Here is a 24,961-nt window from a genome sequence, read left to right as displayed (position 1 = left end):
ATAAAAACTCCACCAACCTATCAATTTTAAGGTCAAAAATGACACTATACTAATCCTACAAAAAACACATAAAGCAAGATTCAAGGAAACTGATTTTTTTTTTTCCCCCAAAAGTTCCCTAATAAACTGTCAGGTTCTAAGCATTCCAATCACAAGAATAACAGAAAACAGACAAAAAAGAACCTCACACATAGATGTAAATAAAGCCACTCTTTAGGTTGCCCATTAATCCACAAGTGGCATATTCATCTTATTTACAGTATTATACCCCCTACCATGATATTCCATTACAGAGTCACGCTACACACTCCATAGTTAACACTGTAGGAACCATCTCTTTTTAAACACGTTTTTCTCTGTATATTTCCCTTCTGGCTTGCTCTTAGGTTTAAAAAACAAAACAAAACTTTACAATTAAATTCCTTATGCTATTAGATATTCCAAGAAAATGTCTATAAAGAAATGATGTCTGACATATAAAATATAATTACATTTAGTTCACTCTTCTAGAAATATTTCAACATTCCTGTTTGTCATAGTCTTAGTGCTCCATGTGAGCCAAGTATTTCTTACATATTTTTACAAGTCTGAGCATGAAATTTATGTCAACCATAACTATCAAAAACTTCTATTCTTTCCATTAGAGAATATGCAGGGAGATTCTATGTGTGTGTACGTGCTAATAGTCATGTCTGTTTGCTTTTTGTTTTCATTTGCTTTCAATGTTTCTTTATAATGACTCACTCCTCTCCCAAGCTGCTTCTCTCCTCTCTGAAACAGAGGATTTTAAGGTCCAACTATTAATTCTGATATCCTTACCACATCTTTGCAATCACCAATCTATCTAGATGCATGTAAACAAATATAAAAATATTTACTGAAGTGTTTTCATGCTTGGAAGCCTTAAGGGAAACTTTTTTTTAATTGACAAAATTAATAACCAATCTTAATCAGGAAAAATAAAGTTTTGGTATAAAAGAACTGCCAATATATACTTACAATGTAAATCCTGACACAGACAATAGGATGAGATCTGTATTCCAAAACAACTTCTAAAACAATTAGGAAGGTGTGAGTCACCACCTTGAGCTGGCTGTATTGGACTCATGCTGTCCCACTCATTTTATATGTAGAACATGGAGCATGGAGCCATGAGGTCATCTTAGATACTTTAAAGACCTATGTTGATAAGGTAGGTGATTATTATTGAGTAAGCATTTGAAGTTACATAGCAGAATTACTGACTAGGTAGCCTAGAATAGAGATAGTTAAGTTTTCTGCATACAGTATTTGGCTCAGTTCAGTCAGACCAACATATCTTACAAGCAATAAAGGAGAGATGAAGAAATAACATTTGTTAGATGTCAAAAGTGTTACAGAAATCAAATGGAAAAAAGCTATAGGTGCTTTGTAGTGTGAAGCCAAGTATAATGGTAGGAGAGATCTATAGGGCCTCCAAATACTATTTGAAAGGCAAGCTGGTGTAGTACAGAAAGGACCCTAAAGTCAGAGAGATTGGAGTTCAAAACTTGACACTACAACTTAGGGATGTGAAAACTTGGGAAAAGGCTTAACTTCTCTAAGTTTCAGATTCCTTATCTATAAAATAGGGGATATGCATCCATCTTATCAGGTTCACATAAGGTCTGAAATAGATAACACAGCTAGCACTATAGAGCCTAAACATCAGGCTTAATAAATATTAACATATTCTTGGAGCACCTGAGTGGCTCAGTCGGTTAAGCAAGCGTCTGCCTTCAGCTCAGGTCATGATGGAGGCTTGTGTCAGGTTCCCTGCTGAACGGGGGCCTGCTTTTCCCTCTCCCTCTGCCGCTCCCCCTGCTTGTGCTCTCTTGCTCTCTGTCAAACAAATAAATAGGATCTTAAAAGAAAGAAAGAAAGAAATAGATAACACAGCCAGCACTGTAGTGCCTAAACATAGGGCTTAGTAAATATTAACATATTCTCTCTCCTCCTCAAACTCTTGAGGAGTACAAAGTAGAAGGGAAAAAAAAAAAAAAAGGTCTTCTATCCTGAAGATACAGGAGTAAAAAATGGCCATTTTCCAATTCTTTTTTTTAAGATTTTATTTATTTGAGAGAAAGTGAGACAGCATGAGTGGGGGAGGAGGTAGAGGGAGAAGCAGACTACCCACTGGGCAGGGAGCCCCAACATGGGGCTTGATCCCAGGATCATGACCTGAGCCAAAAGCTGATGCTTAACCTACTGAGCCACCCAGGCACCCCTTCCAATTTTTTATATAGGAACGTATCGCTAAACTAAAAATCAGGGGGATGGGGAACTTAGAAAGGACTGTAACAGCATCAGAGATTCAACTGGTCCTATACATAAGAACTTTAAATAAAGGTGTATTAGGTGAGCTCCAAAGGACTAGACTAATGAAAATTTCTCTAAAGTGAACCCTATTCATGAGATTTGGGATTAGTAGAATTTAAGGTGACTTGGTAATTCTAGCTCTGTTAGGAAACAAAAAGGAGTTTCTTGGTCATTCAGCTAGTTAGACATTCTGTAATTACTAATATATACAAAAAAAAGATGCCCTCAAAAAAGAGACTTTTAATGTCAATGCTACCTAGAGCAATCTACACATTCAATGCAATCCCCATCAAAATACCATCCACTTTTTTCAAAGAAATGGAACAAATAATCCTAAAATTTGTATGGAACCAGAAAAGACCCCGCATAGCCAGAGGAATATTGAAAAAGAAAAGCAAAGCCGGTGGCATCACAATTCCGGACTTCAAGCTCTATTACAAAGCTGTCATCATCAAGACAGCATGGTACTGGCACAAAAACAGACACATCGATCAATGGAACAGAATAGAGAGCCCAGAAATGGACCCTCAACTCTATGGTCAACTAATCTTCGACAAAGCGGGAAAGAATGTCCAATGGAACAAAGACAGTCTCTTCAACAAATGGTGTTGGGAAAATTGGATAGACACATGCAGAAGAATGAAACTGGACCACTTCCTTACACCACACACAAAAATAGACTCCAAATGGTTGAAAGACCTCAATGTGAGACAGGAGTCCATCAAAATCCTAAAGGAGAACACAGGCAACAACCTCTTTGACCTCAGCCGAAGCAACTTCTTCCTAGAAACATCGCCAAAGGCAAGGGAAGCAAGGGCAAAAATGAACTATTGGGACTTCATCAAGATAAGAAGCTTTTGCAAAGCAAAGGAAACAGTTAACAAAACCAAAAGACAACCGACAGAATGGGAGAAGATATTTGCAAATGACATATCAGATAAAGGGCTAGTATCCAAAATCTATAAAGAACTCATCAAACTCAACACCCAAAGAACAAAGAATCCAATTAAGAAATGGGCAGAAGACATGAACAGACATTTTTCCAAAGAAGACATCCAAATGGCCAACAGACACATGAAAAAGTGCTCAATATCGCTCGGCATCAGGGAAATCCAAATCAAAACCTCAATGAGATATCACCTCACACCAGTCAGAATGGCTAAAATGAACAAGTCAGGAAACGACAGATGTTGGCGGGGATGCGGAGAAAGGGGAACCCTCCTACACTGTTGGTGGGAATGCAAGCTGGTGCAGCCACTCTGGAAAACTGTATGGAGGTTCCTCAAAAAGTTGAAAATAGAGCTACCATATGATCCAGCAATTGCACTACTGGGTATTTACCCCAAAGATACAAAAGTAGGGATCCGAAGGGCTACGTGCACCCCGATGTTTATAGCAGCAATGTCCACAATAGCCAAACTGTGGAAAGAGCCAAGATGTCCATCGACAGATGAATGGATAAAGAAGATGTGGTATATATATACAATGGAATATTATGCAGCCATCAAAAGGAATGAGATCTTGCCATTTGCAACGACGTGGATGGAACTGGAGGGTATTATGTTGAGTGAAATAAGTCAAACAGAGAAAGACATGTATCATATGATCTCACTGATATGAGGAATTCTTAATCGCAGGAAACAAACTGAGTGTTGTTGGAGTGGGGGGTGGGGTGGGAGGGATGGGGGGACTGGGTGATAGACACTGGGGAGTGTATGTGCTCTGGTAAGCGCTGTGAATTGTGCAAGACTGTTGAATCTCAGATCTGTACCTCTGAAACAAATAATGCAATATATGTTAAGAAAAAAAAAAAAGAAGAAGAAGAAGAAGGTAGCGGGAGGGGAAGAATGAAGCGGGGGAAATCGGAGGGGTAGACGAACCATGAGAGACGATGGACTCTGAAAAACAAACAGGGTTCTAGAGGGGAGGGGGGTGGGAGGATGGGTTAGCCTGGTGGTGGGTATTTAGGAGGGCACATTCTGCATGGAGCACTGGGTGTTGTGCACAAACAATGAATCATGGAACACTTCATCTAAAACTAATGTTGTAATGTAAGGGGATTAACATAAGAATAAAAAAAAAAAAAAAAAAAAAAAAAAAAAAAGAGACTTTTATTTAACACTGACCTTGCAGAGCAAATCTTACTGGAAAAGAACTCTAACAACAAAGAACAAATATTGGCAAGATCACTAGGTCAGATGGAAATCCAGAATCATAGGAAAAAAAGGAAAAAGACTAATTTTATTTTATAGAAAGTTGGTATAGAGTAGAATAGTCATGTAAATTCATAGCTCATTTGCCTTACAAGCTGAAGTCATGACACAAGAGTAAGATTTTACATATATGGATCCTGAGCTCATGCGTACTGAAAGGCTCAAAAGGAGAGCTCAAGTTACACAAGCTTTGTAAGTGATCTATTTACACCATATGACTAAGAACGCATCCATGGACAGCTTATGAGCCCAGGCTTCTGTCAAACTAGGAGAGAGGAAAATGAACAGGCACAAAAATTCATAAAAGCTGTAAGTATAAAAATCTCTCTTCCAGATTAAGCAATGTAGAAAAGTATCACCCAAAATTCTACAAGTGGGCTTTAAAATATTAATATGCACAGTAGCACCATTCTCTTAGAGTGTGTGTGTGTGGGCGGGGGGGATGTCCTAGAGACTATTTAATATTAAGTCACTGATCCTAAAATACTGAAGATGATATTTTCAGGAAAAGCTTGCTATCAATCAAAAAACCAAATCAAACCAAAAATCAGGTTTCTGACAGAATTCCAAAATGTATACTAAAGATTTTGGGGGGGAAGGGGGTGGGAGATGGGTACTACAGGGAAGTGAAGTGACTTTATTCTATAGGTTTTGCATAGGGGTATAATATCAAGGACTTACTTTCTATAAATATAGCATCTTAGGGCTGTAAGGCTAGAATCTCCATTAGTTATAAATAAAATGAAAAAAGTTCTATTAACTATTAACTATAACTATGACACCTAACCTCAATATTTCATACTATACTTTAGGCTCTTTACTGTTAATTCTGCACTCAGATGGGTACCTGATAACTGGTTTTTATGTGTTTGTACTTTATGTTTTTTAATTTTTTTAAAAAATATTTTATTTATTTGAGAGAGTGAGCAAACAAGAAAGCACAAGCAGGGGGAGAGGGAGAAACAGATGTCCCTGCTGAGCAGGAAGCCCAACCTGAGGCTCGATCCCAGGACTCTGGGATCATGACCTGAGCAGAAGGCAGACACTTAACAGACTGAGGCGCCCAGGCGCCCCTATGTATTAGTACTTTAAATAAATGCCTAAGTCAATTAACTGTTAATATAAAAAAACCCACAAATTTATTTTATAGTCTTTGGAAGATAACTGGATTCATTTACATATCATACATTATATTCTTGCTTTTACACTAAGCAATTAAGCTTAAGGTATAAAGATTAAAATACTGAAAACCTCATACCTTTCCCAAAGCTAAAGCCTGTCAAAGTAGGCCTAGAAAACAGGCACTGATATGGCAGGGAAAATCTGGCTCATTAATATCTTCCATAGCTTTATACCACATTTTCCAATATTACAGGGATAATTAACAAGGTTTCAATTTTAGTATAACTGAGCTTTAAATGAATGAATCAGCCTTTAGTCTCAGTCACTGCATAGATTCCACCCCCCTTCCTCCTATAAACACCATACTTCATTGATATTCAATTCTCAATTATATAAATTGAAATAGCACAGCCCTCAACACTGAGAAGTCAATGGCAGGGGGAAAAACAGTTATTTTCCTAATAAACAGAACCAGGAAAGGAACACAATTTAAATATGCCTTAGCTTACTGCCTGGACTTTGCACCTCTTGTAAATAACTCCAAGTGACAAAAGTGCTCCAAACCAGAAAACTCTCATGCTACTTGCAAGAAAAACTCTATAAATTGGAGGGATTGGGTGGTGGGAGGTCGACCAGAAAGACCTTCTTAAAATTTGATTTCTTTGCTTCCTTGATTAGAAAAAAATAAAAAATTAAAACCCAATGTGCAATGCCAAAGAAAGTATACTGGTAATCAAAACCTAAATGACCCCTGACAGAATTACAGCCTATAGATCACTAATACATCAACTACATTTGTGACTAATTACTTTGCAAAGTAGGCAGTAAAGTCTGTAAACCAGCTCTCGAGTGGAAACATAATGCCTGTATATAGCAACAAAAATATGATGTAAAACCCACAGATTTTTTTCTTTCTTCCCCCTTTCAGGAATTGTGCCTGGCACTGTGCAGCTGTGGTGCTGCCTTCATCATTCCCTGCGTTTCCAATCTTGCTAATTAAAAGGTTGATCACAGAACAATGCTCTTCTCATTAATTTCAGTGTTCTGATTGGGCAGGATCCCTGCTTACCCCACCTGATCTTTTCACACTGCTGAAGTTAATGTGACAGGAGCCCGAAGATGGATTACCTGCTGCCATATTGCCCATCGCCTCCAATCAGGAGCTATCTGTGTAAACTGATTGTTCTAATTTGCTCTCATTATTTTTACAATATCAGGAGAAAATAACGCACACAGCTCACTGTCAAAGCCATGAAAATCAGCCATTAGTTAAACCCAGACACTGAGTGGCTTTATTAGAGGCACTGCAGTTTATTGATGTAGCTCCAGTCAAACAAGGCAGCATTTGCTTCAGTAGAAGGAAGTGTTTATACTGAAAGTAAATATTTAGTGTAATAATACCCACAGCAACATGATATTTTGAATAATCCTGTTCTTATTTCAGAAGCTTTGTTTTGACACAAATTAACAACAATGAAGAGTTGGGTTGGCATAAGAAAGTAGGTAACATTTAATACACACTCAGTAGCATGAAAATCTGTCTATTAACACAAATCTAGGAGCACTCCTCACCTCCTATACCTTGTATAAATAAACTCTATACTGTGACTACAAACGCTAATCAATCAATCAATAATGGAGGTTCTATTCTGCTCCACACAACAACAAATATTTTTCCAAAACAGAAATTTTATGACTTAGGAATCAAAATTATTTCTATAATGATCATACAGGTATGGTTTTAAATAAGAAAAACTGTATTCTTGTACAATGTAAACATTCAACAAGAAAGATGACTAACCCTAGTATCACAGACATTCACAATATATTGTGGAATAGAAAATAAGCAATGTTGTGAAGCCAGCTAAGCAAACAAGCTAGGTTTTAAATCCTTCAGTAAGAGACGGTTTCTTAAAGCGGAAGGCAGAACTCTACAGAAAGGTTTGATAGTCAATGAGATAATTAAAAGATTTATTCTGTGCACAAAGAAAATATATTTTCCTGTTGTAAAGAAAATGCTAAACACTAGAAGAAAACAGATTTAAACTTGGCATTTCTAGTCTTGTCTGGCTATGAGCATTTTGTAAAAATGTTAGCTGAATGCTGCCTGAACAGCATTTTGGGGGACTGGAGAAGGGGAGTATAAATAATATAAACTGATGCTTTTTAAAAAAGAAATTTAGTCCGCATACTCTTCCCCCTTCTCCCCCTTTAGTATTGAAGGAAACATGGCTTCCTCCTGTTTTCTTTCTACACTAACACTCCTAGGTAACGTGAAGGCAAGAGTATGCCCTTCTTGCTGCTCCCCTTTTAATGGCCACTTTTCTTTTTCTAAGAAACGTGTGCCATGCTTTTCTCCTTAAAATTCCTGCACTAAAAGACTGCACCATACTGCACTCCACAAAACGTGCTGATGGCGCCAATTACAAGCCCCCAGCCGAACGCTCCAGCCCCCACCATTCGGGCAGATTTATGCGGACTCTTGCCGACGTTATTACAAGTCAGAGTTTATTGGGAAATTGTTACATTATGCGGAGTGTCTAACAAATTGCTTATGCTGCTATAATTGGATTACAACAGCCGCTTGCTCCCACCGGTAAGATTAGGCAAGTAGGACTCCTGCCGATCTCTGAGCGTTAGCAGTAATTTTATTTGCCTTGCCTCTCTCTTTCCTAACAACATGCCTCTCTCCCTGCCAGCTGTCTGCTGAAAAGGCACAGGCTTGTTCCTTGGCCCTAACAATGCAATTACAGCCCCGCAGATCGCACTGTTTGTGCATTAAGTACAGAGCCAAAACGAGGCGAATTGATCGTTTGACTTTTGGAGAAGCCATGTGATCTCTCGATGCGGGTGATCCGACATGCATCAGCAGGCAATACTGCAGTCAATTCTTGATGAAGAACTTTCTTCCTTCACCCCTCTCTCTCCCAACCTTTCCTTTTTCACTGAGGAAAACACTGACTGGGCTCATCTGCTAATCTGGACCAATCCACAAAGACAAACTTAATCTTATTAGCTCCCTGGCTAGAGAGAAATGTGAATAGGTCCTAGCGTCTTGAAGTGCCTCAGTCAGATATATCAGTGGTTCTCAGCAGTTGAACCACTGCTGCTATCTTAAAAAAAAGGTTCATAAAGAGTTCACTGAGGAAAAAAAGTTTACAGAAACATTGCAGTTCAAAAGAACTACAGAAAGTTTCAGGTTCTGGCAAATAAAACTGCCTTGGAAAGGCTTTGTTTGAAGCTCTGTCTATATTCAAGGGCCCATCAAGAATCAGCATGGAAACCCGTGTCTGCCTTTCTCTGAAGGTCTGCTCTGCCGGAAGATGCTGGCGGCCAACACGTAGAATCAATGCAGCTGGCTTCAGGCTTAACACAGCCAGTCTGATCCCCACTTGTGGCAAAGTTTTACACATATTTTGTTGACAGCTTTCTGCTTCTTGTTTCTTTCTCCAGTGTGTTTAGCAATGAGCGCAGGTAGTAAGGAGACTGTGTAAGCAGTTCTCTCACTCAAGGGCATAATTCATGAAGATGCTCACTGGGGTCTGGACTTCTTTTTTTCTTTTGCAATTAACTCTCTTGAAATGGTTGAAAATGATCCTAAATTTTACCAAATTAATTCAGACCAGGATTCCTGTTCACACTTTCCTCTCCAACGGCATATGCTACTTAGGGTTCCTGAAGATGATTATACAACAAATGTGCAGTCGATCTGCTGATCCACTTTGGTATCCCAGTCTGTATTCCTAAATATCATGCACATCTAGAAGGTTTTATGTTCCTGCATCCTTAACCTGACAAACACATAAACTCTTGTTTATAACAATGGTCCCTGAGTATTACCTCAAAGTGAGCTGGGAAAAGTCACTTTACTAGTATTTCTCAGAACCTCTCTATAACTCCCATTAACACTCATTAAAATCACATGACCCATTTGAAAATGAAAGAAAAAAATAGTACTATCTGAATTTTATTCCTGCCTTTTTGAAATAGCAATATGGTAATGTGTAACATGTTATATTCCAGAGTTTTTCCAACCTCACTGGCCTCGACGATATGGTTAAATCTTAACATATTCTCCACAAAGCTAATGTTTAGACCCGAAAGAGAGGCCTGTGCAAAGAATGGCCCATTTGACATGCTACTTGTGGAACAGTGTATTAAAGAAGCCTGTTAACATGTAGTTTAAAACTCAAAAGAAACTCTGAACAGCTGAAATGCCTTATAAATAGCGCAGACCCAGAGGAAGTGCAAACGTCTGCATTGTGAATTGTAGATCTTAATTACCGACAATGGCTGGTACAGCAAGTAGCACGAAAAAAAAGTGAAACCGTTGCACTGTTCATGGTTGGCAATAATTCTTCAGGAAAATATTTACTATCAATCAGTTATGAGAAAAGGGACTCTGTGCTCGTAAAACAGCACGTTGCTTCTCATACCAGGACCATTTTGCTTCAGCATAATCTGAATTTAAACAGCTTGTTTCCTGCGGATATAATTTTGGAAATAAATAAAACAAGTCTTCTATCAAAATCTGGAGTGAGTGGAAAGGAACATCACGTTTTTCTGTCTCAGTCAGTTGCAAACAGATTATGAGTCTCAAGTAAAAAACAATCATAACAAACAACCACAATACAGAACATCTACAAAGGACTACTGAAGAGGTTTATTTTCCAAACATAAAGAGGCAGAACTTCTCCCACCTGGGCAGGAATCTAGGTGGATGTGTTCAAACAACTTAATTTTAATTCTGTGCATGCATGTGTAAAAAGTAAATTAGGAAAAACCTGAAACCAAAATTTTCGGTAATATTTAAATAAAAGTCAGCAAAGAGATAACATAAAAAAATTAATGCTCTTCATTTTTCTAGTTAGTTTTCTTCAATTAAAAAAGATCATGAAGGTTGACAATTAGGTGCAATGTGATTATTGATTTTAAAGACTAAGTTGGCAGTCAATAATGACTATCCATTTAAAGCTACAATAAATACAGAGCTCATCATGTTCCAAACAAATCTCATGAACTACAGGGCTATAATTAGTAAGAAGGAAGGCTTTGGACAAAAATAAAAGACATTTCAATGCCTCCAAATATTAGTTGGACTAAGTTACACTGATAAAACGACCCATCCTTCATTTTTATTTTTAAATCCTTTCTTAGGTCTCGTTCTTCAAGTTGGAGATTCAGAAGATTATTATTAACCTAGAGTGGCTGTAGTTTGTTTTACCACTTTGTTTTCTTATATTCTAAAGAGTACAAATGGGCCCCTCTTCATAGATCTATTATAAAACATTTATGGAAGGTATTTCTGGCAAAGAAGAGTCACATACTACATACTACAAGGTCTGAACGTAACAACTTTGCTGTTTTTCAGGGAATGACTGGTATTAATGTCTTCTCTAAACCTCATAATAAACAATATTCAATAATTATAATGACTATCTCCACCAAATCAAAGTCACTCTGAATTAGCTCCTTTGAACTAGGGGACAAAAATGTTGTTATCACTATGTTATAGTTGCTCTCACATGGAGATGGTTGGATATTCAAGGCCACTTTGGAGCACAATCTGAATCAACAACAGACACTTGTATCAAGTGAAAAGCTACTGCAGCCATATCAAGTGTAGCAGATGAAACTATTCAGTTAAGGGCTAAAGGTGAAGAGCAGGAAACAGGGACAAGCTTGCAGACCTACAAAAATAATGGCAAGTCATTACCTTTCAAAGGTCAAGCAATAAATGAGGCAAGTAGAAACAGCACAGAATCATGAGATACATATAACACATGTAAATAGAAAAGGGAAAACTTGTTCTCTATTCTCATGTTATTGATACTTCACTGGAGGCTGTTAAAAGAAAGAAAATTTTTTAGCTACATGTTTTTATTTGCCATTGACCAATGGCAAATACACTACAGCTCAAATCTGAAGCAATGAACCAGAAGCCAGGATGTGGGCCAATAAAAGGAACCAGAAAGTTAGGTGGGTTCCAATAGGAAAGGACAGAAATCATTATTAAATTAGGGTATTGAAGGAGATGATGAAAGGATATAGGTGTCAGAATAATGTTAAAATAAGCAAGAATGGGATGAGAGGGTCACCATCTGGGAGCAAAAGAAACAGACAGATGAGCAGCAATGAACAAACTTATTTCCTCACCCAAGAGCACAGAAGAAATTATGCCATTGTGCCAGATGCCAGAAGATTTCTAACCATGCACCACTGAAGTAGAGGGTGGGAGAAAAACAAAACAAAACACATCATACAGACACACACCAACATGACTATAGCTTAGAGATCCTGGCTTACAAAGTATGGAGAAAACAAAAGGAACAGATGCTCACTTGGCCAGCTCTCAATGAAACTCATTAAAATTGTCACCCTGTCCTTGGATCGGTGCTCATGCTAAGATTTTACCTTGTTTAGCCAGAAGTCACCCACTTGTGATGAAACTGAGCAACGTGGCGAAAAAGGAGAAAGATTATTTTTAAAGGCCGAAATAACTGATTCCCCCATTTCAATGTACAAATGCTGGATACAAAATTGGGTCAATTAGCACTTGCTGGTTGTGACTTAATGACTGAAAAAATAAATATATGTAATTTATTATTTTCATATTTTACAGCAAATTACTAAGACACTAAGAGACACTTAACTATCTTTTTAAATTATAATTTTAAATAAATTGACATTCCTTATATGGTTCATTTTTTTTTTTAGATTTTATTTATTTATTTATTTGACAGAGAGAGATAGAGAGAGACAGCAAGAGAGGGAACACAAGCACGGGGAGTGGGAGAGGGAGAAGCAGGCTTCCTGCTGAGCAGGGAGCCCGATGCAGGGCTCGATCCCAGGACCCTGGGACCATGACCTGAGCCAAAGGTAGACGCTTAACGACTGAGCCACCCAGGCGCCCCTATATGGTTCATTTCTAATGGTTATAGTTTGTATGATACTTTCAGTTGATTAAGCAGATTCAGTGACTACTGCATGTTTTAAGAAATAAAATAAAAATAATAAGAAATGTTGCCGTCCTTTGATTTTTGTAGCAAAGGATGGAGACTACCTGATGACCAGCTCCAACTCTAATAATAACAGTAAGTAACTGAGAGCCCTAGTGTATAATAAAATAGACTAAACTAAAGTAGTTAAAGTTGGGAATGTTCTAACAGTGACAAAACCCTGAACAGTTATTAAGGCAGTAATTTTGCATATATGCAAGGTAAAAGTCTAGAGATAGAGCCCCTACTGGAATTTTACTTACTCTTGGAATAATCAAAGTTGCTGTTATCTAAATTTAGGTCAAAGTTCCTGTGTAATCAGAGATACTTGGAAGATTAGAGCCATAGTTAATACAATTATTAGACCATAAGGTCTCTAATATGTGGTTACTTTTGTATCTATAGATATGCACGTTTTATACATGAGAAAAGGTAGCTCATATGCATGATAAAACACACCTGTCCACTCAGATCAAAATCACCAAAAGCAATATTTCTATCATTGACCACTTAATAAATAATAATAGCGATAAAATAATTGGATTTTCTATAGCATACTTCACAATCCTTGCAATGGTTACTCTATATTAATCGCATTTAAAACCCATGAACCAGCTTATAAAAATAATTGTATATTTTCTTTCACAAATCTTACTTATTTGTAATAATCTAGTGTTTTAGGGTCAAGTAACTAGTGTCAAATAACAAATGCGAATTAGATGGAAGTGTGACTGGAATGCATAACCAAAAAATTCTTTTGCAACTGAAGAGATGGAGACTCCAACTTACAGTCTGCTTTGAAAATGATGCCTGCTGTATTCCTTTCTAAATATGAAATCCTGTGATAATCTTTAATAGCAATACTGAGTGAAGATGTTTATAGATAAAGCATTGTTACAATGTGGTACAGTAATATTGATGAGTAGTCTTACTTACTTTGGCCACACAATTTTCAGTCTTCATAGCAGTGCTTGCTAGACATACTGTTTCTTGGTTTAAGCAGAGTCTGGCACAGCTGTTATAAGTCTGTAAAGAGAATTTTTTGGAAACAGGTTTAAATATTAAAATGCGGTCACATACAGTTTTCAAATTCTGTCCTATTCTCAAAATCAACACACGAAAAGACTTATATATAAATTTCCAGATTTATGGGAACTGGAAACAAGGTAGGCAGGTGGAAGAAAAGAAAATGAGAGCCCACAAGAGCCACTGATGAGCTCATGAACAAGAATGTAAGCAGCAGTGGTCTTACTGTATGTATGGAAGGTAGGGGTGCTATTCAAAAATGTGCAAAGGACTTGAACAGACATTTATCCAAAGAAGATATACAAATGGCCAACAAGCACATGACAAGATGCTCAACATCACTAATCATTTCAGAAATGCAAATCAAATCCACAATGAGATACCACTTCATACCCACTAGGATGATTACTGTTAAAAAACAGAAAACAGGGGTGCCTGGGTGGCTCAGTCATTAAGCGTCTGCCTTCTCTCTCTGTCAAATAAATAAATAAAATCTTTAAAAAATAAAAAATAAAAACCAGAAAACAGCAAGTGTTGGCAAGGATGTGGAGAAACTGGAACCACTGTGCACTGCTGGTGGGAATGTATATATATACACAGCTGTGGAAAACAGAACGGTGGTGGTTCCTCAACAAATTAAAATTGGAATTACCATATGATCCAACAATGCCACTTCTGGGTATATACCCAAAAGAAATGAAAGCAGAATCTTGAAAAGGTTTATGTATATCCATGTTCCTAGCAGCATTATTCACAATTGCCAAAACATGGAAGCAACCCAAGTATCCACTGACAGATGAAGGGACACACAAAATGTGGCATATACATCAAATGGAATAGTATTCAGCCTTAAAAAGAAAGGAAATTCTGACTTATACTATGATATGGATGAACCTTGAGGACATTATGGTAGGTGAAATAAGCCAGTCACAAAAAGATAAATACTGATAAAAAGATAAATAAATGATTCCACTTGTATGAAATACTTAGAGGAGGCAAAATCAGAGAGACAGAAAGTGGAACGATGGTTGCCAGAGCTGGAAGACGAAATAGGATGTTATTGTTTAATGGGTACAGGGCTTCAGTTTAATAAAATGAAAAGAGTTCTGGGGATGGATGGTGATGACAGTTATATAACAATGTGAATGTATTTAATCCACTGAACTGTACATTTAAAAATGGTTAAGACGGTAAATGTTATGTTACATGTATTTTACCACAATTAAAAAATTGGTTATACTTTATGGTAAGCAAACATTATTAATAATTGGCCAATATAGTAAAACAATGTTGTTTTTTAATTTTATTTTATTATGTTATATTAATCACCATACATTACATCATTAGTTTTTGATGTAGTGTTCCATGATTCATTGTTTGGGTATAACACCCAGTGCTCCATTCAATACGTGCCCTCTTTAATACCCATCACCAGGCTAACCCATCCACCCACCCCCCTCCCCTCTGTTTTTAAGTTTTCACTGACGGTATAAATCATGATTCTCAAAGTTTAGCATGCATCAGAATCATTAGGAGGGCTTGTTAAAAACAGATTGTTGGAGCACCTGGGTGACTCAAGTCAGTTGGGCAACCGACTCTTGATTTTGGCTGGGGTCATGATCTCGGCATCATGGAATGGAGCCCCACATCAGGCCCTGTGCTTGGCATGAAGTCTGCTTGGGATTCTCTCTCCCTCTGCCCCTCCCCCCATTCGCTCACTCTCTCTAAAATTAAATAAATAAATAAATAAATAAATAAATAAATAAAATCTGGGGGGAAAAGAAAACCAAACCCAAACGCACAAATTGTTAGGTCCCACCCCCAGGCTTCTGAGAATTTGCTTTTATAACAAGTTCCTAGTTGATATTAATGCTGTTGGTTTAGGAACACTCTTTGAGAACTACTATGTTGGAGAACTATATGTCTTGGAATTAAAGAGAAAAATCTTAAGACATAGGCAATCTCTCATAACCAACAATAGGAAAGAATCCATTTTTTAAAATTCTAGATTACAGAGTAGTTGCAAAATGAGTTTCTGTATACCCTTCCCCCCAGCTTCCCCTTATGTTAATGACTTACATAACCACAGAACACTTATCAAAACTAAGTAATTAAGTTGGTACAATATAAAGAATTTCTTTTGAGTTTCACCAATTTTCCCCCTACTATCCTTTTTCTGGTCAGAATCTAACCCAAGATGCTACACTGAATTTAGTTATCATGTCTCTTTAGTTGCCTCTAATCTGTGACAATTTCTCAGTCTTGTCTTTTAGGACCATGACACTTCTGAAGTGTACTGATTAGTCTATATAATTTCTCTCAATTTGGCCTTGTCTCATGTTTTCTCATGATCAGATGGAGGTTATACATTATTGGGAAGAATACCACAAAGGTGATGTACCCTTCTCAATGCATCAAGTCAGGAGGCATGTTATTAAGTATTTCTAGTGATGGTAAACTTTATCATATGCCTATGATCATACCTGCCAAGATTCTCCATTATGAGTTTGTTATTTTTCCTTTAGGGATTACAAAATATATTGGGAGAAATATTCTGAGATGATGAAAATACTTCGTTTCTATTTCAACTTTTGCCTGCTAATTTTAGCATCCATTGGTGGATCTTGCCTATGGTAATTTTTACTGTGGTGTTCTGATGGTGATTTTTAAATTTCCCTTTTTCCTTCCACATTTATTTTATTTTTTTAAAGATTTTATTTATTTATTAGAGAGAGAGAGAGAGAGAGAAACAGCATGAGAGGGGAGAGGGTCAGAGGGAGAAGCAGGCTCCCCGCTGAGCCGGGAGCCCAATGTGGGACTCGATCCCAGGACTCCGGGATCATGACCTGAGCCGAAGGCAGTCACTTAACCAACTGAGCCACCCAGGCACTCTCCTTCCACATTTATTAAATGGAATTTTTTTCTGTGACAAAAAGCTATGATTTCTCCTATTTACTTATGTCAGCAGTGGATTCATAGATGTTTTAAACTATTCATTTTTGGTCAATTATCATTCTTTGGAAAGATGTAGGTAAAAAAATTTAAGAAAATGGAGAAAAAGTATTATAAAATTGGTTTTCCATTCAAATTAAACTTTAAAAAATTTATATCCACTTAACTGTTTTATTCTTATATAATTTAAGTTGAAATTATTTCAAAACCTATTTTAAAGATTTTATTTATTTATTTGTCAGAGAGAGAGAGCATGCACAAGCAGGGAGAGGGGCAGGCAGAGGGAGAAGCAGACTCCCTGCTGAGCAGGGAGCCCGATGCAGGACTTGATCCCAGAACTCTGGGATCATGACCTGAGCCAAAGGCAGATGCTTAACCGACTGAGCCACCCAGGTATCCCCAAACATACTTTAAAGGAATAAATTGGATCATCTGACCTTTGTGTATAGCAGCTACTGGTGCATGTATCTTCTGGGGTCAGGTTCAGTACTTCTTTTGCAACTACTAATACCACAAACATTTATTATTCATGTATAGACAACATAAAAGTTTTTGGTTTTTTTTTTTAAGATTTTATTTATTTATTTGCGAGAGAGAATGAGAGACAGAGAGAGCGAGAGGGAGGAGGGTCAGAGGGAGAAGCAGACTCCCGGCTGAGCAGGGAGCCCGATGCGGGACTCGATCCCGGGACTCCAGGATCATGACCTGAGCCAAAGGCAGTCGCTTAACCGACTGGGCCACCCAGGCGCCCAACATAAAAGTTTTTAAGTAAGGGGCACCTGGGTGGCTCAGTCGTTAAGCGTCTGCCTTCGGCTCAGGTCATGATCCCAGAGTCCTGGGATTGAGCCCCGCATCAGGCTCCCTGCTCGGCGGGAAGCCTGCTTCTCCCTCTCCCACTCCCCCTGCTTGTGTTCCCTCTCTCGCTGTCTCTCTCTGTCAAATAAATAAAATCTTTAAAAAAAAAAAAGTTTTTAAGTAAAACTTCCTATCATTTAAGAGACATTTACGAATTGATTCATATATACTGAATAACATAAAAAATGTAAGCCAAAGAGTTCAAGTTCCAATAATGCCAGAGATGCTTACATGGGATTAACCCTCATAAGATAACAATTATAAACCATGGGAAAAAAAATTTAGTAATAACTACTTAAAGGCACTGGAGAATGACCTAAACTAGTAAAATGGGGGAGAAGAGTAGACTGACCTTCAAGGGGAGAAACACGCAGGGTAACATCCATGTTTATGTGCTTTCTCCCCTGAGGGTACTCACCAATCTACTTGATGCAGGGTGACTTAAAATTCAATTAGAAAGCCAGTTTATTGGCTTGATATGCCAAAGGATGGAGTTCAGGGCTACCATAGTGGCTGGAGATTAAAAAATCATAGAAAACAGACCCATAGGGGAGGCTCAATTCTCCTCTAATCCATGGCTAATCCCCAAACTACACATATGAATGGGAGACTATAAGGATTCCAATGGAAAATAACAGAAGACTGGAAGACTGGAGCAGGGATTGCAGCTGTTGCCCATGAGGGGAGACAGAATTTAGAATCTGATTCCTACTAAATTAGAGGAACTTAACAGGCATTTCAAACTTTTGCTGAAAACTTGAAATGACCCTGTATTGAGAGTAAACAGTAAGTCTTAGGAGTAAAGGCTCTACCTTAGGACCAGGGGAAAAATCAAAACATAAGTGCCCTAACAAATATAAACCAACACTCTGTGAATTTACAGTGATCAGTCAGTAAGTTAATCAGTAGAAGATAAAAGAATCCAGAGTCTCTGCAATGAGTTATTTATAATGTCCACTATATAATAAAAAACTGCTAGATATAAGCAGCAGATAAATGGAACCCATAGTCAAGAGAAAAAAGAACGAGTAGAAAATGGCCCTGAGATTATCTAGTATGGGAATCAGTATATAAAGTCTTTATAGAAGCTATAATAAATATATTCAACATCTTAAATGAAAGATACAATCATAATGGATAAACAGATGGAAATTTTCACCAGAAAAATGAAAACCTAAAATGAACCAGATAGAAATTCTACAACTGGAAAGTATATTATCTGAAATTTAAAATTTACTGGATGGGCTTAAAAGCAGATTGGAGATGGCAGAAGAAAGGTCAATGAAATAAAGATGGATCAACTAAAATTATCTAAACTGAAGGATAGAGAGAGTAAAAGAAAAAAAAATGAACAGAGGCTCAGTTATCTGGGGTAAGTGTTAATGATCTAACATATGTGTAAACTGGAGACCCAGAAGAGAAGTGAGAATGCAGCACAAAAAAAGTTCTAAGAATAGTGATCAAATAGTTCTCAAATTTGGTGAACACTGCTGGCTTACTGATCTGAGATCAGCAAACTCTACGGAGATTAAATACAAAGATAACAAGAACTAGGCACAAACAGTCAAAACTGCTGAAAAACAGTAACAAAGACAAAAACCTTGAAAGAGCCTAAGAAAAAAGAGATGCTCCATACATGAGAGCCAACAATATAAATAAAAGCAGACGTAAAGTTTCACCATAAACAACGAAGGCTAGAACACAAGAAACAACATGTTTAAAGTGCTAAAAGAAAAAAAAAATCTCAAACCAGGTTTCTTACTATAAGAAAAGAGAATTATAAATACGAAAAGGGAGTGATCCAGAACAAACTCTGTGGCACTGAATTAGAATTAGAGGTACCAATATAAATTCATGGTTTTCAAAATATATCCATATAGATGTAAAATATAAGTTAATGTTTAAATCTTGGCTTCTAAATACCATTTTACACTGAAAGGAACCATAGCTCTCTGGAGAAATGGCTGATTCCAGGATTGGATAGGGAAAATATAAGATGAACCTGGAGACACACAGGGAATGACAGAGATATGTCAAAGGGGTACAGATGCCAACCTAAAGGGGCTCTCGTTAGCCCAATATAGAATAATCTGAGTATTAAAATAAAAAATATGAACAGATTACAACCTGTTGAGTAAAAGAGGGCACATTTCCTGGGTGGCTCAGTTGTTAAGCAGCTGCCTTCGGCTCAGGTCATGATCCCAGGGTCCTGGGATCGAGCCCTACATCAGGCTCCCTGCTCAATGGGGAGCCTGCTTCTCCCTCTCCCACTCCCCCTGCTTGTGTTCCCTCTTTCGCTGTCTCTCTCTTTCTCTGTCAAATAAATAAATAAAATCTTTAAAAAATAATAACAAAATAAAATAAAATAGGGTACATTTCTTGAAAGACCCAAATTACCGAAGCTGACACAGTAAGAGAAAACCTGAATAGCTCTGTATCTATTAAAGAAACAAATTGTAAGTGAAAATTATTCCACATAAATTAAAAAACAAAATCTTCCCCAAAAAGAAAACCTCTAGCCCAGATGGTTTCATTGGTGAATTCCATTAAATATTAGGGAAGAAATAACACCAGGACCATACACAAACACTTTCAGAAAATAGAGGCGATGGGAAAACTTCTCATCTCATTTTATGAAGGCAGCATAACTCTGACACCAAAACCTGACAAAGACATTAGAAAGAAAACTACAGGGGTGCCTGGGTGGCTCAGCTGGCTAAGTGTTCAACTCCTGATCTCAGATCAGGTCTTGATCTCAGGGATGTGAGTTCAAACCCCGCACTGGGCTCCATGCTGTGTGTGGAGCCTACAGGAAGGAATGAAGGAAGGAAGGAAGGAAGGAAGGAAGGAAGGAAGGAAGGAAGGAAGGAAGGAAGGAAGGAAGGAAGGAAGGAAGGAAGGAAGGAAGGAAGGAAGGAAGGGAGAAAAGGGGAGGGGGAGAGGGAAGGTAAAGGGAGGGGCAGGAAGAGGAGAGTGAGGAAGGAAAGAAGGAAGAAAACTACAAACCAATATCTCCCATGAACACAATGACAATAACAACAATAAAACAAAATCTCAGCAAGCTAGAAATAAAAGGGAACTTTCTTAATCCCATTAATGACATCTAAAAGAATTTCAACTAACATCATACTTAGTGGTGAAAGACAGTCCCTCTGAGACTGGGAACAAGGCAAAGAGGTTCTCTTACCACATCTATTCAACATTATATTGGAGGCCATTGCCATTGAAATAAAGCAAAAAAAGGAAACAAAAGGCAAATAACTTGGAAAATAAGAAATAAAATTGTCTTTATTCATAAATGACAGGAAACAAGGTCAAGAGTCAAAAATCAAATGAAAACATTTACAACAGCATTGAAAAATATTAAATAGGAATAAATCTGTGTAAGAAATGTACACTGGGGGCGCCTGGGTGGCTCAGTCGGTTAAGCGACTGCCTTCGGCTCAGGTCATGATCCTGGAGTCCTGGGATCGAGTCCCGCATCGGGCTCCCTGCTCAGCGGGGAGCCTGCTTCTCCCTCTGGCCCTCCCCCCTCTCATGAGCTCTCTCTCTCTCTCATTCTGTCTCAAATAAATAAATAAAATCTTTAAAAAAAAAAAAAAGAAATGTACACTGAAAACTAAGAAATAATGCTTAGAAAAATTTAAAAAGAACAAAATTAAATGGAGATATATACCATGTTTATAAACTGGAAGACTTAATATTATTGTGAGGTTAATTCTACTCAAATGAATATACACATGCATGTGTATATGTGTGTGTATCCCAAAATATATACAAATATATATATAAAATACATATAAAACCCCCAGACTTCTTAAAAGAAATTGCTAATGATTCTAAAATTTATATAGAAATGCAAAGTATCTATGATAGCCAAAACAATATTAAAATTAAGAATATTAAAGACTCACATTACTTGATTTCAAGACTTACTAAAGCTACAATGATCAAGACAGTGTAGTATTTGGTGCATTATTTACACATAACAGAAGAGAATACACTGCTGATACACACTTCTAAAAAGAAAGAAGACTTGAGCTTGTCTTCCATGTGGGGTTTAAAGAAGGGGTTGGTCAATGCCTCAGATGCTGTTACCCTTTGCTCTGCATCCAGCAGCAGCCTCTTCTCTAGGAGGTTCAGGAACAGACTATACTTGTACAGCCAACTGATTTTTGACAAAAGCACTCATGTAATTCAATGGGGAAAAGGAAAGTCTTTTCAACAATGGTATCAAAGCAACTGAATAAAAAAGTATGGGGAAAATAATGAACACCACACATAAGAATTAATTTGAGATGGATCACAGACTTAAGGGTAAAAGCTAAAACTTACAAACCCTCTAGAAGAAAACCTAGAGTATCTGTACAATCATGAGGTAAGGACTGATAGACTGGGCTTCATTCAAAAATTAGAACTTCTCATCAAAACACACCGTGAATAAATAGGCAAGCCACAGCTTGTGAGAAAATATTCAGAACACATATCTCACAAAGAGCCTGTATCTAGAACTCAATACAGTTGAGTTCTAGAACTCAATAAGACAGACAATGCAATTTTTTTAAATGGCAAAAAACTTAAACAGATACTTCACAAAAGACAATACCTGAATAGCTCATAAGCACATCAAAAAGTATTCAACACGTGTTCACCAAAAAAGCTTTATATAAGAACATCCATAGCAACTACATTTATAAAAATGCAAGTAGCTTAGGTGTCCATCAAAAGAATGGAAAACAAACTACAGTATATTTATTCAACAGAATATACAATAAAAGAGAATACATTACTGATACACACAGCAGTATAGATGGATCGCATAAACATTACACCCAAAGCCAGACCCCAAAATCTATTATTCTATTACATGAAATTCTAGAAAAGGTGAAACTAAGCTATGACAGTAAGTTGATCAATGTTTGATTCGTTGGCAATGGGAAAAGTGGCTGGGAAGAAGACCCAGGAAACTTTCTTGGGTAATAAAAATGTTCTACAGCTTGATGAGGATGTGGTTACACAGGCAGACAGACTTACAAATTCATTGACTTATACAATTAATATCTATGCAGTTCATCATATGAAAAATTTACTTCAATAAAAATATAAAGGTATGCAGTTAGTATTTTTGGGGAAAAAGAACTAAAGGTTTGTCTAATTAATTAATAAAAATATTACGCTATTTTCTGGGGGAAAAATAGTCATGGCAGGTTAGAAAACTAATTTGTTTCCCTCCAAAATTCCTTTTCCCTCAGAAGTGATTACAAGACACTCAGGGGAATATTAGATAGATTTGGAAACCATTTCTAGACCTATAAGTGTTTCTAGGGTAAGGATATACATAAGCTTTTATTTTCTAGCCATTCCATCTGTAAAATGGGTATATGATCTTGCTTACCCCCCAAGGAAGTCACATAGATTAGTAAATTAAAATTTGTCACAGTCCTAAGATCACTCTGGAATAAAAAGGTTAAAAAATTCAGTATTTTACATCCAATATTTTACTATTGTAAGACTCCTTCCAGGCTAAAATTAAACTAGTGAGTATAATTGCCACTGGCAAGATAGGCTCTGTCCCCATGCAACATTTGAAAAGGTAGCTTACATTGCTGAACCAGAAGCAAAGAGTTTTGCGTTGGAGTACTTCAATACGTTTTTATATTGCATATAAAGCACATAAACATAAACCAGTAAGATGCCTTGCTGAAAACTACCTTCTTTGTGAAAGCAGGCTGTAATTCTGAACAAGTTTTCAATTTTCACAGTGCTGCTAGGGTAAAACATTTTAAAGAGTTTAATTTTTTACAATGGATTCAATGACATAGGATTATCTAACAAAGTAATGGCTAATCAATAGAAGGTTTAGTTGTCAGGTAAAACATATAACACACTAAAAGGGATTGATTGCCAGACTTCTCCTTATTTACTAGAAGGTATATATTTAAAATGACACAAACTTGTTACCAAGCTGCATTCTTTTAACCTTGCAAAAAGCTGCTTAAGAAATCTGTTCAGCAGCCCTATAGCAAAACAAGATAGAGTATAATGAAAATGGCTAGTGATTGGGGGGCAGGAAGGGGGGCGGGGAAGACAGGGACCTTCAGATATATGGTAACATCAAATCAAGTCCCCAGCAAGAATATGGGATAGAAGGGCGCCTGGGTGGCTCAGATGGTTAAGCGTCTGCCTTCGGCTCAGGTCATGATCCCAGGGTCCTGGGATCGAGTCCCACATCGGGCTCCCGGCTCAGCGGGGAGCCTGCTTCTCCCTCTGACCCTCTCCCCTCTCATGCTGTTTCTCTCTCGCTCGCTCTCTAAAAAATAAATAAATAAAATCTTTAAAAAAAAAAAGAATATGGGATAGAAAAAGCAAACTACCAGGCGACATCTAGGGAAGCTGGAACTGGGCTTTAAAAATGCCACACTAATCCTACCCAATCTCGTTCAATGGATGCAATGCTGTATTCTGATCTCATTCCAAGTTACTCTTAGGGCAGATTTTTAAAAGACTCATACAAAAGGGCACAATAGGCATCCCCCCCACCCATCTTTTTGTTTTTCTTAAAATGGTAGATCCACATTAAGCACTGAACACAAAATGAACTGGGTCCATATGGACTTCGACCAGCATATAAGCTGGTAAATTATAAAATAAATTTATAATTTATTCACAATATCTCAAGTCTCTATATGAAAATACACTACTTTATGGTCATTGCAACCCGGGAGTTCAATAATATTTTTTCTACTAAGTCAGTGATTACACAATTTATCAAAGAATGATTACACTGAAATAAAAATAAAACAAAACACCAACCCCCTATACAGTCTTCCTTCCTCAAAGTAATTTTAAGAAAGCTGGTTATTAAATTGCTTCTTTTTGAAGAAAGGTTTTTGTAGCTAGACACAAATTGCCAAACCATGTTTTTTTAAAAAAAAGTTATTAGACTCTGAAGGATTCAGCCAAAGTGGGAAGTTAAGTAAACAAATCACTTCATCAGACTTGGAAAGATCACTTTTGTCTTACTTAAGAGACCTACATTAATTACCTTTAAGGTCTTTTACATGGACTATTTAAAATAAGTACAATTTATTTATTTATTTCAAATGAGGTGCTTCTTCCAAAGTATTAAATAATGTCTACAAATGCAAAAGCATTTTTATAAATAGGTAATTAAAACAGATGACTAAAATTAAGTCAAGCTGCAAAACATTACCCAGGATGCACTGTGATTTTTTTTTTTTTTTTTTTAATAAACATCTCAGGCAATTTTTTTCCATCCAAAGCCCAAAACACTTCGGGGGGTGGGGGGGGAGGAGAGGTAGAAAGTTTCATAGGGAAAAAAAACACACATATATAATGAAATAATGCCAAACCCCAAACTAAAGTATTTACAAGATAGTCCCTTAAGCATAGTTTGTCATATTGCAATTACACCTCGCCTACTGCCAAATCAAAATG

At 37.2% G+C, this 24,961-nt stretch overlaps 1 protein-coding gene and 1 long non-coding RNA gene across 12 annotated transcripts in view; one reads left to right on the top strand and one right to left on the bottom strand.

Moving 5' to 3' along the window:
- The window catches only part of BTRC (beta-transducin repeat containing E3 ubiquitin protein ligase), a 188,744-nt gene that overhangs the window by 56,951 nt on the left and 106,832 nt on the right, over window positions 1-24,961 (bottom strand). For 9 of the 11 annotated variants that reach the window (XR_010412555.1, XR_010412554.1, XM_054508347.2 and 6 more), the window contains one exon: window positions 13,607-13,696. Coding sequence is in view for 7 of the 11 variants with exons in the window: in XM_054508347.2 (XP_054364322.1) it covers window positions 13,607-13,696 (90 nt within the window). In the remaining 4 variants the exon portion in view is untranslated. Of the gene's footprint in view, window positions 1-999; window positions 1,663-1,722; window positions 1,826-13,606; window positions 13,697-24,961 lie in introns of those variants that run through there. The other 2 variants (XM_054508348.2, XM_064595186.1) reach the window with 2 other exon arrangements.
- Window positions 4,702-6,691, top strand: LOC123846782 (uncharacterized). The gene is made up of 2 exons (XR_006791366.2): window positions 4,702-4,859; window positions 6,601-6,691. It is a non-coding gene; the product is annotated as an uncharacterized LOC123846782 (long non-coding RNA).

Source organism: Mirounga angustirostris, unplaced genomic scaffold (genome assembly GCF_029215605.1).
Source record: "Mirounga angustirostris isolate CCGP_5_RB_7025 unplaced genomic scaffold, mMirAng1.0.hap1 SCAF_6, whole genome shotgun sequence".
NCBI classification, from domain to species: domain Eukaryota; kingdom Metazoa; phylum Chordata; class Mammalia; order Carnivora; family Phocidae; genus Mirounga; species Mirounga angustirostris.
The sequence above is the reverse complement of the archived record's forward strand: the minus strand, read 5'-3'. Positions and strand labels throughout refer to the sequence as shown.